We start from the raw sequence: 17,715 nt of genomic DNA on the forward strand, positions 1-17,715 counted from the left end.
AAAAATGAGAATCAATGGTCAATTTACTATGACATCTCATCAATATCGTAAAAAATTTAAACCTTCAAACCTAAAGAACAACGGTATCTGTTAATTGCAGTTAAATTAAGTTTTTTTTATGTACAATCTCAAATTTTAAGCAATATCTAAATAAACATATATATTGTAAAAGTGGGAATTGACACCTTCCATTAATAAAAATAAAATAACAATACTCTCTCCATTAGTAGGCAAAGGGTATATCTTAATCAATTATATTATTATCACAAATCTCTACCTTTACTTTGTCAAATTCCTCATCCACCACTAACTTAACTATCAAAGTACTTTTGAGCTAACCTTATTCCAAAAACAACTTTTCTTTTTATTATTATTATTATTATTCTTTTTTCATTATTATTTCTCTCTCTCTCTCTCTTATTTTAGAAAAATAGAGATTGTTTCTCCTACCAATCAAATATCTAAAAAGGGAGTAAAATAAATAAATGAAAAAAGAAGAATAATTTTGAGAAATTTTAAATAACGAAGAGTGTCGGTCTTAAATATTATTGCATCATTCCCTCTTCCTTCAAATTATTGCATTAAATAAAAGTGTCGGTCTCAAATATTATTTATCATTCGTTACTAATCGACGTTGATAAATACTAATAAATATCTATCCTATCTATGATCGATAAATTATAAAGTTTTACTATATTTTGATAAATTATTTCAACATTTCTATTGTTTAAAATAATTCGTAGAAAAAAAATTAAAAGATAAATAATAAAAAAGAAAAGGAAGGAGTGCTTACGTGTCCAATTAAGGCAAGCAATTTCATGGAAACAACCAACTTGCATGGGTTGAAATATATAAGTCAGAATCATACTTTAGACTTTTCTTTTTTAATTAGAACATGATTCTATAGTCTATTTTTTATAAATTATTTCGTATCTTCATACGAAGGAAAAAAATCGAAAACCTTATCATATAATATCAATCGATTACATCAAAGTCAAACACAGTTATTACACATGCCCCCATTATTATATATTTTTTATGAATATTTGAATTATATGGTAAAGTTTTGGATTGTATGGTCAAATTTGAAAGAACATGGTAGTCTACACAATTTAATCCAATATGATATAATGTAATTTCATTCATTTTTGTTGAGTCGTATGGTCTTTTGAAACTAAGAAAAATATTGATTGTCGGTCTCACTTAAAGAAAAGGTGTTTTATCAAATAGTTTGATGTCTAAACATTACCAACCCCAAGGAGTTACGATTAATGACATTTAGCTTGATGTTTGGTTGAGTTTAGGTATACCTAGTAAATGTAGACTTAGGTTAGACACAAAAAAAATGTATTGTAGTTAGTTTTAGCGACCTCTAGTGAGATTTTGAATTGAAGTCGTCCTAGCTCAAGTGGGTTATATATTAATTGACTAGATCATGAAACCTAAAGTCATATAGTTCAACTGTGAGTCGCAATCGAACAAAGTTATGATTAGAGAGCTTTATAAAGAGAAATAAAGTAGGTTAGTTATACGTAGCTCGACCAAAAGTAAGATTAAAAGTGACCCAACAAACTCGAATTTAATTATGATATAATATTTGACAATATTCATGATTTCACGTTTTTCTCTCTAATATTATATGATATGACATTAAACAAAAGGTTGATCATGTTTATAGTTTTACTAAATAAAAAATCTACCTTACATTCTATACGATAGTATAAATCAATTGGTCAAGATGTTATTTACCTTTCAACTTTGAAAGCTGAAATTTATTTCTCCGCTAAATAATTTTTTTTGAAAGAAAAAAGATTTGTGAAAATTAAAGTATTTGATATATAGACACCACACATCAATGCATAACATTTTAACCAATCAAACTTAGGACCACATTTGGCTCTTAAGGACAACAAAGTCTCCATATCTTTACAAATGATATTAATATCGACCTCTAAAACGATTGTTTACGTACCAATGTAGTTTTTGTTAGTGCATCAAATATAGGGTAAAAGATTGAGTAATAAATATTTGAGATGATAATGTTACGTACCTTATCCACTAAAAGGGAATATCCATAGTGGTATTTACCTATATAGTACTCGATCGATACTATTCCAATTTATTAGCTCAAACACCTGTATATAGTTTCATTCTCTACCTCCTCAACTGTTTAACTTAAAAAATTAGGAAAGCACGTATATAATTTCAATGTTTATTGACGTAAGACTATTTTTACCAACGCCAACAAGGATGTAGTGAAGAAGACATTTATTTCTTCCCTCGAGATCTTAATTTCAAAATTTTGGTCTATTAAGCAATATTTACATCTTCGTTTAGATACTATTTGGTCCTATACTTTTGGTTTTTAGTTCATTTTGGTCCTATATTCTATAAATTGAAATAGAGTTATTAATCCTAATTCAATACAATTTTTACCTATCCTATATTACTTATTTTTTAAACCAAACATTTAAACAAATAACCCAACTAACCTAACCAATCAAACCCAAAATTTTTGGTTGGGTTGAGTTAATTCATTATTTAATAAAGGTTATTTGGATTGAAGAAATTTACCATTGAGTATGAGTTAGTTCGATCAGTTTTTCGTTCTTAAAGGAGTACAAATTATTGGTTGATTCAATGTTTTAGAATTTCTATAGAAAAAAAAATTGTTAGTTTAGATTTTTTCCAAATCAATGAACCTCCTCTTCATCTAGTCGACTCAATTTTTCGGATTTAAAAGTATTTTGATCCAATCCAATTCAACTCAAAAGTATCTCTAATCAAAATAAATGGAGGTAGAAACACGACAATATTGAAAATAAACCGAAAATGAATCCCAACCAAAGTATAGGGATCAAGTAGCAAATATATAAGAGTAGGACTTTAGATTCCATCAACCACCCAAATCCAAAAATTAAAATAAAATAATAATAATAATAAATGTTTATTATTAATTATTATTATTATTATTTTAAGAAAAAGCCCCAAAATAATTTTCAAATATAAATTCCACAATTCACAGTCGTCTCCATGTTCACATTTCCAAATCACAACAAACTAATAAAAACTCCCACAAAATCCTTCCATTTCCACTCTCCAATGGCGTGCTGTTGATTTTCAAATCCCTTCGCCGTCCTTCACCCCCATCTTTTGACCTCTCTCCAATTCTTATCGTTTTCTCAATCTCCACTTCTCTCGGAGAAATTTCTCACATATCAATACTCTATTTAAACTTATCAATCTCTTCGTTCTCAGTTTCCTGTTTGTTAAATCCATTAATCGTTTCCGTTTTCTTCTTCTTCTTCTTCTTCTTCTTCTTCTTCTTCTTTTTTTTTACTCCATGTGTTGTTCTTAATCTCTACGTGTTTAATCGATTCATACCTGGTTGGATGATTCGTTTCTTCTTCAATTGGAATCGCTATGTCGAACATTCCGACTTCGCTTTCTGAAATCTGCCTCACTTTCTTCCGCCTCACCATGTCCACCGCTGATCCTTGGCCCTTTTCCTAATCTTTACACCGCCGCTAATCGTTTTCCTTTCGCCTCTCTTCTTTTCTTCCGTTTTCCCTCGTTTTTCTCCCTACGATGAGACGAATCAGAGGATTCAAACTCGGCAAACACATCCGTCGGATTTCCAACTGGATTCTCCACAGACGGCGCCGGAACCGGTCTGGATACTCTTTGTTGAGCTCCCCACGCTCAACCAAGCCGATTGCAAAGCTGTTACGCTGGGGAAGGCGATTGACGGACGGAGCGAAATCGATCTGTTCGAGTAGAAGGAGATTGAGTTATGTCCCGTTAGATCGTGATTCGGAGGAGAAAAAATCTGCGGCGGTTCCTAAAGGTCATTTGGCTGTATACGTTGGACAAAACGATGGTGAGTTCCACCGCGTTCTTGTGCCAGTGATTTACTTTAATCATCCTCTGTTTGGGGAGCTTCTGAGAGAAGCGGAGGAGGAGTACGGATTCCAACATCAAGGTGGAATCACGATTCCTTGTCCGTACGCGGAGTTCGAGAATGTTCAGTCGAGAATTAAGTCGGGTTGTACTCGCCGGAAAGCGCCATGGAAGAAGCTTGGGTGTTATGGAGATTGATTTGACGATGACGAAGACATTTCGAAATTCTCGAGGATAGTGAAGGCTTAGACTTTTTCTCCCTCATTTATTAGGTAGATTTTTTATTTTTAAAATTTTAATAAATTATGTGGTAGAGTTGAGTTCCTTCTCAATGTGAATTTATGTACAAACCATTTATTTAAATTTAGGACAAATTATCATTTACTCTTTTTATATTTTAAATTTATATAAAATTATATATTCTTTTATTATTATTATTATTAATCTAAAATTATGTACACTAAATTGTTAAATATAAAATTAATATTTGAGAAATTCTCAAAAATAGTAAATTTGATTAAATATTTACAACTCATAATAAAATTCCAGATTCTATTTAATAGACATTGACTATGGCCATTGATATACATCAATAGAATTCTAAACTTTTTATGATATATATATAAGATTTGATAGGACACAATTGTTTGTAAAAACACGGATATAGTGAAGGAGTTCATTATTATTAATATTATTATTATTTTAAAGCTAGGATTTTTTTTATATATAAAGAAATTATTTATTTATTTTCAAATATTGTAAAATGACAAAAACATTCATTTTGATAATAAAAAAATTGATAAAATATTAGAGGACTGACACGAAGATATTCATTTGTTAAAAAAAAAAAAATCTCAACAAGTGAGCTTTTATTGTAAAAAAATACAACACAAGTAAGAGTGTGTGTATTTATAATTGAAAGAAGAAGAAGAAGAAGAAGAAGAAGAAGAAGAAGACAAAAAGAAAATTGAAGATAATCATGAAACTTTTATAAAAGATAATTGGACTTTTAAATTTAGAAAGTAGGGTTGAAATACAGTGTTTGATCTTAAAATTAAGTTAGTTTAGGTAATGCTTTAAATTTTTTTTTTTATAACCAATCAAAATAGTATACTTTAAAGAAAAATAAATTTTTTGAAAAATATTTTTTCTCTAGTCAATTTATCGAAAATGTCGATATCTTTCTTTATCGTTTGAAAAATAGATGAATCTTGCATTAACTATAAAATCTTGAAATATAAAATATAAATTCTTTTCTAACAAACGGGTTTTTACAAACAAATAATTAGAAAACGAAGTACTTACACTTCGATTTAAAAAAACTAAAAGACAAAAAAGTTTATTACACATTTGTTATTTTTGACAATTTTTTTTATATCCATCATTTGAATGTGAATATTATTATAATTAACTTTCTACTGGTAGAATTAAAATGAAATGTTCCATTTAAAAAAAAAGTTAAAAGACAATATAAAAATAAATTTATAAAGAGAGTTTTTTTTTTAAAAAAAAAAACCTATTTATGATTCGTAGAAAAATTAGAACAAAAATTCATCACTCTTGATATAAATTTTTAATTTTTTAATAATAATAATAAGACAAACTATTTATATTTTATAGAAAAAACTACTAAAAACAAAAATACATTACACCTTAATTTTATTAATATGCAGCGTAAATATTTGGTTGGCTAAACAATTTTTATAATAAAAATAAACAAAATAGGAAAGAAGAGTAAAGTACATTTTGTTTAATTGAGTTGATAAATATATAAATCAACAAAAAGAATAAAAATACCATAAATATATAAACCACTTATTAAATTTGGTTAATTCATAATTAGAGATAACCAATTACCAAAAACTCAATCCCTTCCAAATTTAACTCTAAAAATATATGATAGGTTCATTGTGTTAAATTCATTTTGAAATTAATTTTTTACTTTAATTTATGATATTAAATTTTTATCGACATGTCACGATACCGTACTTTTACGTGTAAACTTTTCCATTATACTATAAAAAAACAAGAAATATAATAAATAAGAAATGAAATACTTTTACATATTAGCATATTACTTATTTTTTAGACCAAACATTTAAACAAATAACCCAACCAACCAAATCGACCAAAATTGAAAAACTAGTTGAGTTGAGTTAGATTCATTATTTAATAAAAGTTATTTGGATCGAAGAAATTTATAATTCGAGCTACAAATGTGCAGTGGTTAGTTCAATCAGTTTTCCAACAAAACCAACAACTATGATTAATTTAATTAGTAAATGTTTAAATCGTTCTCGATCATCAAGAAGTATAAACTATTTGAATAAAAAATGAATTTAACATAACTAATAAACATTTTAACTCGTTTAAAAAGTATAAATATTTATTCACAAATTTAAATATATTTTTCCAATATTTGAAAAATGTTCATAAACGTTTTATCAATCTTTCTATCAAATATTCTTTTTAAAAATAAAGACATCTACGTTTTCATTGACATTTTAGTTTTTTTGTTTATTATTTTATTTTAGGTAATAAAAATTGACTTAGTTAGTTCTTACCAATGATTAATCATTTTTTTTTGTTATCGAAAACATGGCAACTTTTTTGCTTGTTACTTTAAAGGGATTGGAGATCGAATTTCTTCTTCCATTCTATCATTTATTTGCCAACTTTGTCTGGATTCCATTTTTTTATAAGTTTTGGTCTTAATCAAAATAGGTTAGTAGAGTATCGGAATACAGAAATTCAAGGAATCTTTTTGTGGGTAAGTCTGATGAGTCCACAACAGTGTAAAATTGAGTTTTTCATTCGATAAATTTGATCTCCATTCCCTATAAATAAGAGTGAAAGAGTATAGTAAATGTTTATCGCTAAAAAAGTGATAAAATAGAAAAGAAAAAGAAGATAGATTGGGAATTGTTATAAAGTCAAGATCAAATTTAGAGTGGAAAATCTAAAAAAAAAAAAATCAGAACTAATAGAGTTGATTGGTTGAATGGTTAGTGAGTGGGTGTGTGGTTGTATTCATGTATTTGTGTTGGCCACACAATTTCAAATACCCACTTTATATCAATCATTTCTTCCCTTCATCAAATATTTCTCAATACTCATTTACGTTTTTTAATTTTATTTTTTATTCTATCGACACACTTTGTACTTTGGTGAATATCCCTTTCATTTCGGTCCATACGGGTCATTAAAATTATTTTAAATAACAAAACTCTAAAAGATACTTATAAATATTTTGATATCTAAACTTTGTATCTTGTTTTATTTTTGTTCCTGAACTTTTTAAAAAAACATGTTTTGGTCTCTAGTGTTAAGATTCCGTTAACTCTGTGACAGAATGATGAGGATGAGGTGACTTCTATAACTGGATGACTCAAATAAGGTTAATCACTTTTAATAATTTAAGATTATGATTTGTGATTAAAGATTATGTGGTAAGTTGATGTTTTGTCAAAGAATTCAATAAGTCGTTGTCTTCAAGGTTTTGATCGTCTCCATTTTAGTGTATTGTCACTCTACTTCACTTTTCTCAACTCATATGCGAGATATATTTCATCCACGTACAAATTTTTTAGTATACCTCAAATTTGACATACTTTGTGATTCATTGAAGTGCTTTTTTTTTTCTTCTTCTCTCTTCATCTCATTCTTTTTCTTCTTTATGAGATTTTGTGATTCATCGTTGAAATATTTATATGTAACTTCGTTGAACTTATTTTATACATGTGTTGTAATGGATGTTAACATCAATATGCATCCATTTTCTATTTTACTTTTTTTATTCTCCTCAATGTCGTTCTCTTCTGATTTGCTTCAAGATTATTTGAAAAAATAAATAAATAGATAAAGGTGGAGAGGGCACCGAGAAGGAACGAGAGATTTAAGTTTTTGGAGAAAAAAAAGAAAAAAAAAGGAATAGAATTAGTTTTTAAATAAACTCCTATTTAAATCTTAAACAACTTATAAATGGGGTAACTTAAATCACAAATGGAAACCTAAAATCTAAAACAAGATAAAGATAAAGATTGTAGTTAGGAATAATAACTTTGTCAAAATATAAAAATAGCTTTTGCTTTTGCCATAGGTTAGAAGATTTCACAAGTGGTTGTTTAGTTTAGGTATATTTATATCAAAAAAACTAACTTCTTTAGAGTGCTACTAAAACTTTTCCATATATATCCACCAAAGCTTGATTATAACTAAGACTACTTAGAGTTAACCAATTACTCAAAATTGTATTATTTTATTTTAGAATAAATTATTAATAAAATAATGATGGTAAATATCTATTTCTATTTATTTTGTTGTTAAATTCTTGTATGCATGTTTATAATAGATGTTAAAAAAAAATTAAAACATACATATAATTGTTTGTTTAATTAACAATTTAATGAGAGACCATGTTTGTCATTTTGTTTCAATATTTATAATTTTAAAAATGAGTTCATAATTACCCAACGAATGATAGTTTACACATAAATATGATTGATTCTTGATTGATCATTAGACAAAAATCACTTGTCAACTAATTCCTCCAAAATCAATTTGAAATAATTTTAGGTTTTTCTAAAATCATTTTAAAGAAAAGTGATTTTGAAGAGAAAAATTGTCTTTACCATCTCAAAATCACTTCGAAACACACATCTTAAAATCACTTCTAAACACACCTTAATTTAACCAAACAAAGTCTAAAAGCAAGTAACAACGTAGATTTAAATAGATGTACCAACACATCAATTAAAAAGGCATTGATTCAAATCTCTACATCCTCATATATTGTTAAATTGAAATATATATATATAATATATATATATATATATATATATATATATATATATATATATATATATATATATATAACGGTTTTAGACGTCAAATCATTATTAATATTTTATTTAATAATTTCGATGTAATTTTAATATATTTTTTAAAAGATTTTGCTACAAAACTTGATGTTACTTATATTTTTGTGAGGCTAATTTAAAGTTATGCCCTTAGGTAATTCACTAATTTTTTTTGTCTCAAGAATTTTGCTCTCGAGGGTAATCTTTGTATGTCTCTTCGATCTTCGAGTTGAAATTAAGTTAACTTAGAGGTTTTAGTAAATGAAAATTAGGAGTTCTCATCTTAAAAAGATAGTCAATCCGTCCATAAAAAACAATCCCTCCAATCCGTATCCAAATCAAAACCTAATTCGAACATATAATTTAAATTAGTTAAAATATTAATAATTAATTAAAGCTACGAAAGCAATTTCATTCACTTTTATTACTCTTAAAGTTTATATTATATCATTATATTATAATATATCATATTTAAATTAACAAAAACTGAAGTGAGTAAATATTGTTACGACAAACATAAACTCGATCGAGATAATGTACGTTGTACAAATAGAAGTCCAAATCTCCCAACAAGAGGTTAGATCTCTGATTAAAAAGAGAAAATTGTAACGAGCAATACTTTTAGAGTTAACAATCGAATATATAACAACGTTTTAGAAAATAAAAAATATAAAAAAAAATTCTTATATTTGAAAATAGGAAAAAAAAAATTATTCATTTTCAATTTTCATAAAAGTTATTTTGTTTATTTTAATTATTATTTTTTAAATCGTAAAATCTTAGGAAGAAAACCCTCAATCTCACTCGAACTCTCAAAGGCAAGCTCTGTTCCGCCGTGGAGCGGAGGAGTTCTCAGGTGAGCGACCGGCGATGGCGGAAAACTCTTCGGTAAGCTAGAAAGAACATTTACTACTCTCATATCATCTTGCTTCTTTGCTTTTGATGATTTCAATCGTTTTCTCTTGTAATTAATGAACTCTAGACTCCAGCTTTCGGAAACTTTCGGTTGTTTGGTTCAGCGGAAGATGAGAAGCCCAATCTAGGTTTCTCCCTTGGCTTTCTCGACTCTCAACACCCTTCTCTTCCACCTCCACCTCCTTCCCTCGAAGTTCTTTCTTCTGAGGTATCGTTTCGAGTGATTTTGCTCTTCCTTTTGTTTTCCTTTTCAATTTGCGTATTCAACTGTTTCCTTCGGTTACTTGTTATCTGCATGGAGAATTTGGATTTCAACATGATTACGGTTTGTGAACGGGCGTTGATTTACTGTTGTAGGTTTCATCCTCTGTCAAATACAATGTGGAGCCAGTAAGCGTGGGTGAACTTACCTTGTTTAAGGTAAGATGCTTCTTTATTTATTAGGTTTGTTTTTTTCTTTTGGTAGAGTCAGACTGGGGGAAGTAATTTGTGAAAGTGACTAGAAACCTGCTTAAGTAATGGCTTTCTGTTTATGAGAAGTATTATTTGTTTTGTAGCTCCCTTTTTATAACAATGTTTAATTCTAAGTCAAATTCTGAATGCAATGAAAGTAGTTTTTAAAATCATTCAAAATTTGTTTTTGTTTTTGAAATTTGGTTCAGAATTCAATGGTGCTTCTATATGACCTGAAAAACATACTAAAGAAATTGAGAGGGAGCGAGTGTAGCTTTTAAAAATAAAAAATTTATACAGAATCATTATCCAATGGTGCTTAATCTGAGTTTGGTTCTGAAAGGGAGATCTTACATGTAAAAATGTGGCCTCTCACTTGGAAAGAAGATTGAGAGAGTTGTTTTCTCTGATTCTTTTAGCTTTGCTATCTATAAATTTCTGTTCAAACTTCAAAGTATAGCAATTTACTTAGTGCTGTTAATTCTTTGAACTTCTATAGGGGCGGGTCAGCACTCAGGAAGTTTTCTCCCTGTCCAACTCTGATTTAGTTCCTGGTAAATATGAAGGTAATTAGCAATTCCACACTCTCTCTTGGATATTTGGTTCTCACGTATCTGGATTGTGAATGCATGTAACTTTTGGGTTGCAGGTGGGCTTAAGTTGTGGGAAGGTGCATTGGATCTTGTCAAAGCTCTTTGCGAGGAGCTTGAAAATGGGCATTTGTCATTTGCTGGGAAGCGAGTTTTAGAGGTGGGCATCTTGATATTCAGGTGATTCTATATTGTGGAGATTGTTGGCGAAATTATCTGCATGCTAACTTATGTTCATAGAGCATTTTGTTCGTTCATGTGTGTATAGGGCATAGGTTTGTTATAGAATTCTTCTATATCTATTATTTAAGCCTCAGACTATTCATCATAGATGGCAATTACTTATCGTACTTTTGCTCCTGTTTACTTGTAACTGATTGGATTAGATCGTAAGATTTATTTAACATTTCTTATCAGGGATTTATGTCTGTTTTGAAGCAAGTCATTTCTAATCATTTTTATGAGTGGGATAATTAACAAAAGCAGGTCTATTTTGAGGGCAACGGATTTTAACATCTTCATGCACATATTATTATTACATGAAATTGTATGTTGAAGAAACTTAGCATCAGTATATAATGACCTTCTTTAACTGTGTTGCTGACTTGCTACTAATTGATCTTTGGCTGATGATTATGAAAAATTTCGTATTCAAGCGTACTATCAGCCTTATCATTTTTTATTATGAAGTTTAAGTTTGTGTTTTGACTCCCAGTTTTTATGCAATCTGTAAAATCTGCATAAAAAATTGCTGATGAAATTAGTTCTATGTAGAACATTGTTCTAGGTCTTATAATGATCTTTTTGTATGCAAGGAACTGGACTATTTTGTATGTGTTTAATTTTCCTAGTTTTTTAGTATGGAATTGTTTCCTTTTCCTGATGCTTGTTTTCATACCCATGTTGTATTGTAGACTGTCCAGTATCCTGTATACTGTAAAATGAAGTTTCTTCTTGACATAAGTTGAATCTATTTCTCTTTCTCATTGACTTTGCCTTAATGCTTCAGCTTGGATGTGGTCATGGTCTTCCTGGTATTTATGCATGCCTTAAGGTAAATTTATTATTCTGCTTTGTTTCATTAAATTTGCAGATCAATGCTTGAAAATATCTATGGTTTTTTACATTCCTTAACACTACCCTTCCCCTATCGTTAGGATGCCGCTGCTGTACATTTCCAGGATTTCAATGCTGAAGTACTGAGATGTCTTACCATTTCGAATGTTGCTGCAAACCTTTCAAAAAAGTATGAGAGTTTGCCATCTAATCCAACAGAATCTGATGCTGGATCAGCAGTTCGTTACTTTGCTGGAGATTGGAGTGAAATGTATAAAATTCTCCCTTTTGCATCCAACAACGAGGAAAACCTGAATGGAAGTTGTGATGGCTATGACATTGTTTTAATGGCAGAGACAGTTTATTCTCTTTCTACACTTAAAACTCTATATAAGCTTATCACACAGGTAGAACTTATACACATGTCCATCTAATTTTGTATGCTTATAAATATAATTTCTGATTAAATGTTGTATTTCTATTATTTCATTGTATCATTACATAATGGAATTTTGGACACTCTTATAGTGCTTGAGCCGTCCTCATGGAGTTGTATACTTGGCTGGAAAGAAACATTACTTTGGAGTAGGAGGAGGAACCCGGCGCTTTCTATCTGTGTTAGAAAAAGAAGGTAAGTTGGTCTTTCTCTTTCACGCTTCCTGATAAAATTATGCTTTAACATCATACTTCTTCCTGATTGGATGAAGAACTACATTAAAAGAAGTTTGATAAAACTATACACGTTGCTAGCTAAAATATCATGAGTGATGAATGTGGTGAAGGTCATTGGCCAATTTAAGACGACGCTCTTTTATCTTTTTAATAGGAAACAGTGAATTAATTTCATTGATATTGCAAGAAAACCTTCGGATTAGTGAAGCTATGGTTACAAATAGGGGATCTACATTTACAACAATTTATAGCTAAGAAAGTGTTTGATCTGAGAAAAGATTGTCTTCAGTCTTGTTCCTAATTTGTGAAAATACAATATTTAAAAGTTTCAATCGGAGCATGTAGTTTTGGATGCTTCTAGTAATCAGCAACAGTACTACTCCTGCAGCTCCATTTGTTTAGATCATGCCAAGGAGATATAATATTTGTGACATTTTAGATTTTCCTCGAACTAGTTGCCATGCCAAGTAAAGGTTTACATGCATTACTGATATTCATTTATTTTCATAGTTACCACTTCAGTCTCGTTGTTATTATTTATTAATTTTTATTTTTTTTAGTTTTTTCTTTAACTGACTGTTCATCTTCTGCCCCCTTACAGGTGAAATGGTTTCAAAACTGATTGTGGAAGTTGCTGATGGTTCGTCTAATGTTAGAGAAGTGTGGAAGCTCTCACTGAAATAGGTTAGAAATCTTAGTCTTTCACGGATAAGTTTTCTTTTAGTTGATGTTCATTTTCTTGTACAAGGAAGTGATATGAGAAATTCCATTTAGATAAATGCTAATGTAATAACTTATTTTCATTTATGGATACTGATATATACATGAAATTAGTTCTTATTCATATTTTTTCCCTCTCTGGCAATCGACTCTTTTCCAAAAGAACCTTTATTCTACAAAAACTTCTCACAAATTATCAAATATCTTCATGTTTCTTGGGATAGAACCCAAAATATATTGAAAGATAAAAGTTAACTAAACAACAAGATTAAACCAAGTAATGCAAAGTACTTTGACCCTTCCAATGTTGAGATCACTCTAAAATATTGCCTATCTTCTTCATTCTCCTTCCCTTTCATCCATTTATTTGACAAACAAGTATAATGAACTCCTTAGCTAATTACTAATGTACCTTGACTTGGTAATTATCCTTGATGTTCTTGGGCTTCGATTTCAAAAACCTTCTGTAATCATCAACAAAAGGTTAGCTCATAGAATTGAATCAGGGAGTGCTAACTTGAGCTGTAGTTCAACCTATTAGAGATTATGCCTTAGACTACATGACTAGAGGTTTGAATTTCCACCGCCACATGACAGACATTCAAATTTCTAAATGACCAGAATGGAGGCAGTTTTGTTTTTTACTTTTTGAATCGGTGTAAAATAAATAAGGTATATAAGTTCAATATTAAAAAATGAATACGTTTATAGTAGAGTTATGAGGGACGAGCCCTTCATGATTTCTTTCCTGTCTTCAAAATGGATTTTAGAGTTGGTTATAAGTTTAGAGTTGGTAACTTGGTCGTGCTAAGATCAGTAATGAGCTCAATATATGTAGTATGTGTCTGTGTATATATTTCTCGACTGTCTTGGGTGGGTTTGTACATAAAACAAAAATAAGGGTTAGGTGGGGCATGATGAATGAGGAAGAGATAGATGGTGGGCAACTCTCTCAGGTCGAGCGAACTCGACGATGATTGAGAGAGGGCTAAAGCAAAGGGCTTGTAAGAGAATGCTATGGTGATTAGCACCCAGCGGTGATGGGGTTGACAACTAAGAGGAGGAGGGGGTGGCAACGAAGGGCTACAGCCAAGGTGAAGTGAGCAAGAGAGAAAGACGAAACGATTCTGTGGTTGCTATTGAAAGCGTGAAAATGAAGGAGATTAGAGACAACAAATAGATATTGTAGTTGTTTGTAATATATGCATACCACTAGTTCTATTCAGCTTAAACTGATTTCTCCCATCCTACCCTATAATCCAATTGAATCAAACTTTGTGACCTTTTAAGTTCAAACCCATTGATATAATAAGTGTTTGATAGCTGATTTGTTTTTGCTTTAATTTTCTTTTAGGAAAGGGGAAGGTACAGTTTTTTTTTTAAAGTTAAACAATTTGTAAGATCCGAACTCGAATTTTCATTTTTTTTAATGATATAATATTTTAATTAGTTGAGTTGTACTTAAAAGCTGGAGTGAGAATTCAATATGAATACCAGAGTTCATTTAGCAGATTATTTATACTGTTGTTTATTATAAACTAAGTTCTATTGAAACGAAAATTTTATGTTCAAGAGATGTAAATTAGAAAAATCGAACTACATGAACTATCTGTTGGCGAGAGAGTGGGTTTTAATATTTAAAAATAAGGGGACGTTAGAAACAATAAAATGTAGTTGTACGACCAAAGTAATTTGATCACATATAGATAAATATGGATAAACTACACTTTTCTAGTAAACCGTTTATGGTTTAAAATCTACCATATTTATTACCAAACTTTTCTTTTTCGTAAAAAATAAATAAATAAATAAAGGAAGGAAGGAAGGAAGAAAAAGTAGATTAAAAATGAATAAATCCCAACATAAGATAAAATTAGGTATGATGTGATTCTCACACTTTACATCCTGGACAACATGATATCCAACCAAACATGTCTAACATTTCTCATCTCTTTTTATTTTCCAGAAACTAATATGACATCATCTCCTAAAGAAAAGAGATCACAAAGAAAAAGAAAAATTCCATTCATTTCATAATTAAACCTCTTCATCAATCAACGAGAACTAGGGTGGCCATTGGTCAGAGTTGGTTGGTTGAATAAATGTTCAAATCGACCTAAACCACGAAGAAGTACAAATTGATCATTGGTTGGTTGACTATTGGTTTAAGCATTTGAAGATTTTAAAAAAACTTGGTTTGGATTTTTCCGAACCAACACCGACCACCTTTGGTTTCACTGGTTTTGGTCGGTTGATCAATCTCTCGGTCTATCATACTCCTCCCTAACAATAACACACAGAAAAGAAAAAAGAAAAAAGGAAGAAAAAGGAACAAAAAAAAGGGAAGAAATTCTACCAAGCATATAATGGTTTGATCAAACCCTCAATCATCAGACCTACAACGATATATCTTAGGGCAACCTCGATCGTAAGGATTAGCCGGTGGTGGAGCACAACTCCCACTTTTGGTGTAAGGTCGGCCACCACTAGCGCCGTCGCAAGCTGGGTGATCCTTCTTCAAAGCTCCAATGGAGATGTATTTCTTTTGTTGAGCGAGAAACCTTCGGCTTATCTCCGACTCCATCAAAATCTCGTCCTCGCTACCACACTCAGCTATGGAGCCATTGCAAGAATGCGTCGAGGAAGCTCGAACAAGACAAAGATCTTGAAGGAGGAAGAGAAAGAGAAGAAGAAGAAGAAAGCAAGGTTGTAAAGACATTGGCTTGCTTGAGATTCTTCTTCTCATGTTGTTGTTCTGACTTTTGATAGTTTTTCCTTTTTGCCTTATTTCTTTAGTAATGGGAAGAAACTTTATAGATATTATTCCTTAAAATTTGTTTTTCTTTTTCTTTTCTTTTTTTATTTCAAAATTTATGATGGAAGGAAAAAATTGAGAAATATTCATGAGTGGAAGAACCATTAAAGAGAACTAAAGGGACAAAATTTCATTAAAAAAAAAAAAAAAGAAAACAAAAAATGAAAAACCTAACCCAATTGCTTTTGAGTATTTGCTTTTTCATGGTGAAAGTTGAAATTTTTGGGTACACATTTGTGATGCAAAAAATAATTAAGGGGGTAGGTAAGTCAAACCATTACCAATATATATAATTAGTTTTTTTTTTTTGTGAAAAAAACATTTTTAAATATTGTTTTTCAATTTCATATTGTATTTTGTGTTATATCCAATTTTATTCACTCAATAAAAGACTTGAAATGGAATTCCTACTTAATACATTGTTGAAAAAAAATTGTATCAAATACTTAAAAAGAAAAGGGTATTCTTTAATGTTACTGTTACATATATTCCTCTTCACTTAATTATTTGATTAAATTCATTCTATAAGACCATTTTATATTAAAAGAACATGTCATGTCTCATTCCATTTATAAAGAAAAAAAAACCCTTTTTGGATTTTCAACTACTCCCACGCATGAACCTGTTGTGCAACTTTGTCTGTCTTTTCAATTCGTGTGATGTTAATTTTTTAGTACAACTATTAGGGTTAGAGGGTCCAAACTTCTCAGTCAAGAGTGTATGACTTATACCTAGCTAATTGAGTCATGGTCATGTTGTCCATTCCTTCAACCCTAATCGTGGAATCTTATTTGGTAGACAATTATTCCAAACCTTATGTTGATCACTTTGAACAAAGAACGACATGGTGGAAAAATAAAAATTATGCAAATATATCGTCACTCATCCAAGTACGTATTGTCTCCTTTACGAAGTGTGTAATCGTTCATGTAACTCTGTTTTTATTCACTCTCTCTAGCTCGAGCGATTTATAATGTTTTTGGTGCCCAGTCCTTCTTCTCCCCTGTTAAAAATCATGTTGAGTTTTGTGACGATTCTACTAACCCGGTTTGACTTGATATCATCGGGAGAACTTTATTTATAGTTCGATTAATTTTTTCTATAAAAATATATTTGATGCCACATCATTATTTTATAACTAAATTTTAAGCCAATTTAAAAATTAACTCTAGAAAGATAGAAAAATTAAAACTTTGAAAACTTAAAGATAAACATTATTTTAATTAACATTCTTACTGACCAATTATAAACCTTGAAGGCCAAAAACACTTATTCCTTTCATCTTTAATTTAGACATGTGAAGATATGGGTGTGGGTCATAACTCCACTTTGGATGAATCATTATTGGGTGAGAACAAAGCATTCAAAAAGGACCAATTATATTCATTCCATTTCAACTTTGTGAAATCTCTTTAACATTTTTATGTGTTGTGTGAGTGAAAAGAATCATTATTCTTATGGTTGGAATTTTAGTGCCTTACAAGTTTCTTTATTTTGAATCAATGGTAGGGAAAGATTTCAAATATATATTTAAACCAATTGACTTATAAATATCTGGTTAAGTCATGCTTGAACTCTCGAAATTTGGCCTGTTGCAAGTATAGATCAAGTTTAATTTACAAGTTTAACTAGTTCTTGAATTCATATATGTGTCTAATAGATATTTGAACTTGTTTCGAAGCCTCTAATAATATTGGTTTTTTTAGAATCTTTTTTCATGAATTTAATTAGTAAA

General features: G+C 29.9%; 2 protein-coding genes and 1 non-coding gene across 3 annotated transcripts; 2 read left to right on the forward strand and 1 right to left on the reverse strand.

The window, feature by feature from the left end:
* The first annotated feature begins 3,017 nt into the window (after positions 1-3,017).
* On the forward strand, positions 3,018-4,284 carry LOC103483942 (auxin-responsive protein SAUR36-like). The gene has a single exon (XM_008440813.3). The coding sequence runs from the start codon at positions 3,589-3,591 to the stop codon at positions 4,096-4,098; it is 510 nt and encodes a 169-aa protein (XP_008439035.1). The 5' UTR covers positions 3,018-3,588; the 3' UTR covers positions 4,099-4,284.
* A 5,226-nt stretch (positions 4,285-9,510) lies between these two features.
* Positions 9,511-13,289, forward strand: LOC103483944 (uncharacterized). Its single transcript, XM_008440816.3, has 9 exons — positions 9,511-9,647; positions 9,742-9,882; positions 10,032-10,094; positions 10,627-10,693; positions 10,777-10,877; positions 11,727-11,771; positions 11,875-12,180; positions 12,302-12,404; positions 13,047-13,289. The coding sequence occupies exons 1-9, from the start codon at positions 9,630-9,632 to the stop codon at positions 13,127-13,129; spliced, it is 927 nt and encodes a 308-aa protein (XP_008439038.1). The 5' UTR covers positions 9,511-9,629; the 3' UTR covers positions 13,130-13,289.
* A 288-nt stretch (positions 13,290-13,577) lies between these two features.
* On the reverse strand, positions 13,578-15,984 carry LOC103483943 (uncharacterized). Its single transcript, XR_536632.3, has 2 exons — positions 15,522-15,984; positions 13,578-13,629 (listed from the first exon to the last, which is right to left on the reverse strand). It is a non-coding gene; the product is annotated as an uncharacterized LOC103483943 (transcript).
* Positions 15,985-17,715: the final 1,731 nt, after the last annotated feature.

This window comes from Cucumis melo, chromosome 6 (assembly GCF_025177605.1).
Source record: "Cucumis melo cultivar AY chromosome 6, USDA_Cmelo_AY_1.0, whole genome shotgun sequence".
NCBI classification, from domain to species: domain Eukaryota; kingdom Viridiplantae; phylum Streptophyta; class Magnoliopsida; order Cucurbitales; family Cucurbitaceae; genus Cucumis; species Cucumis melo.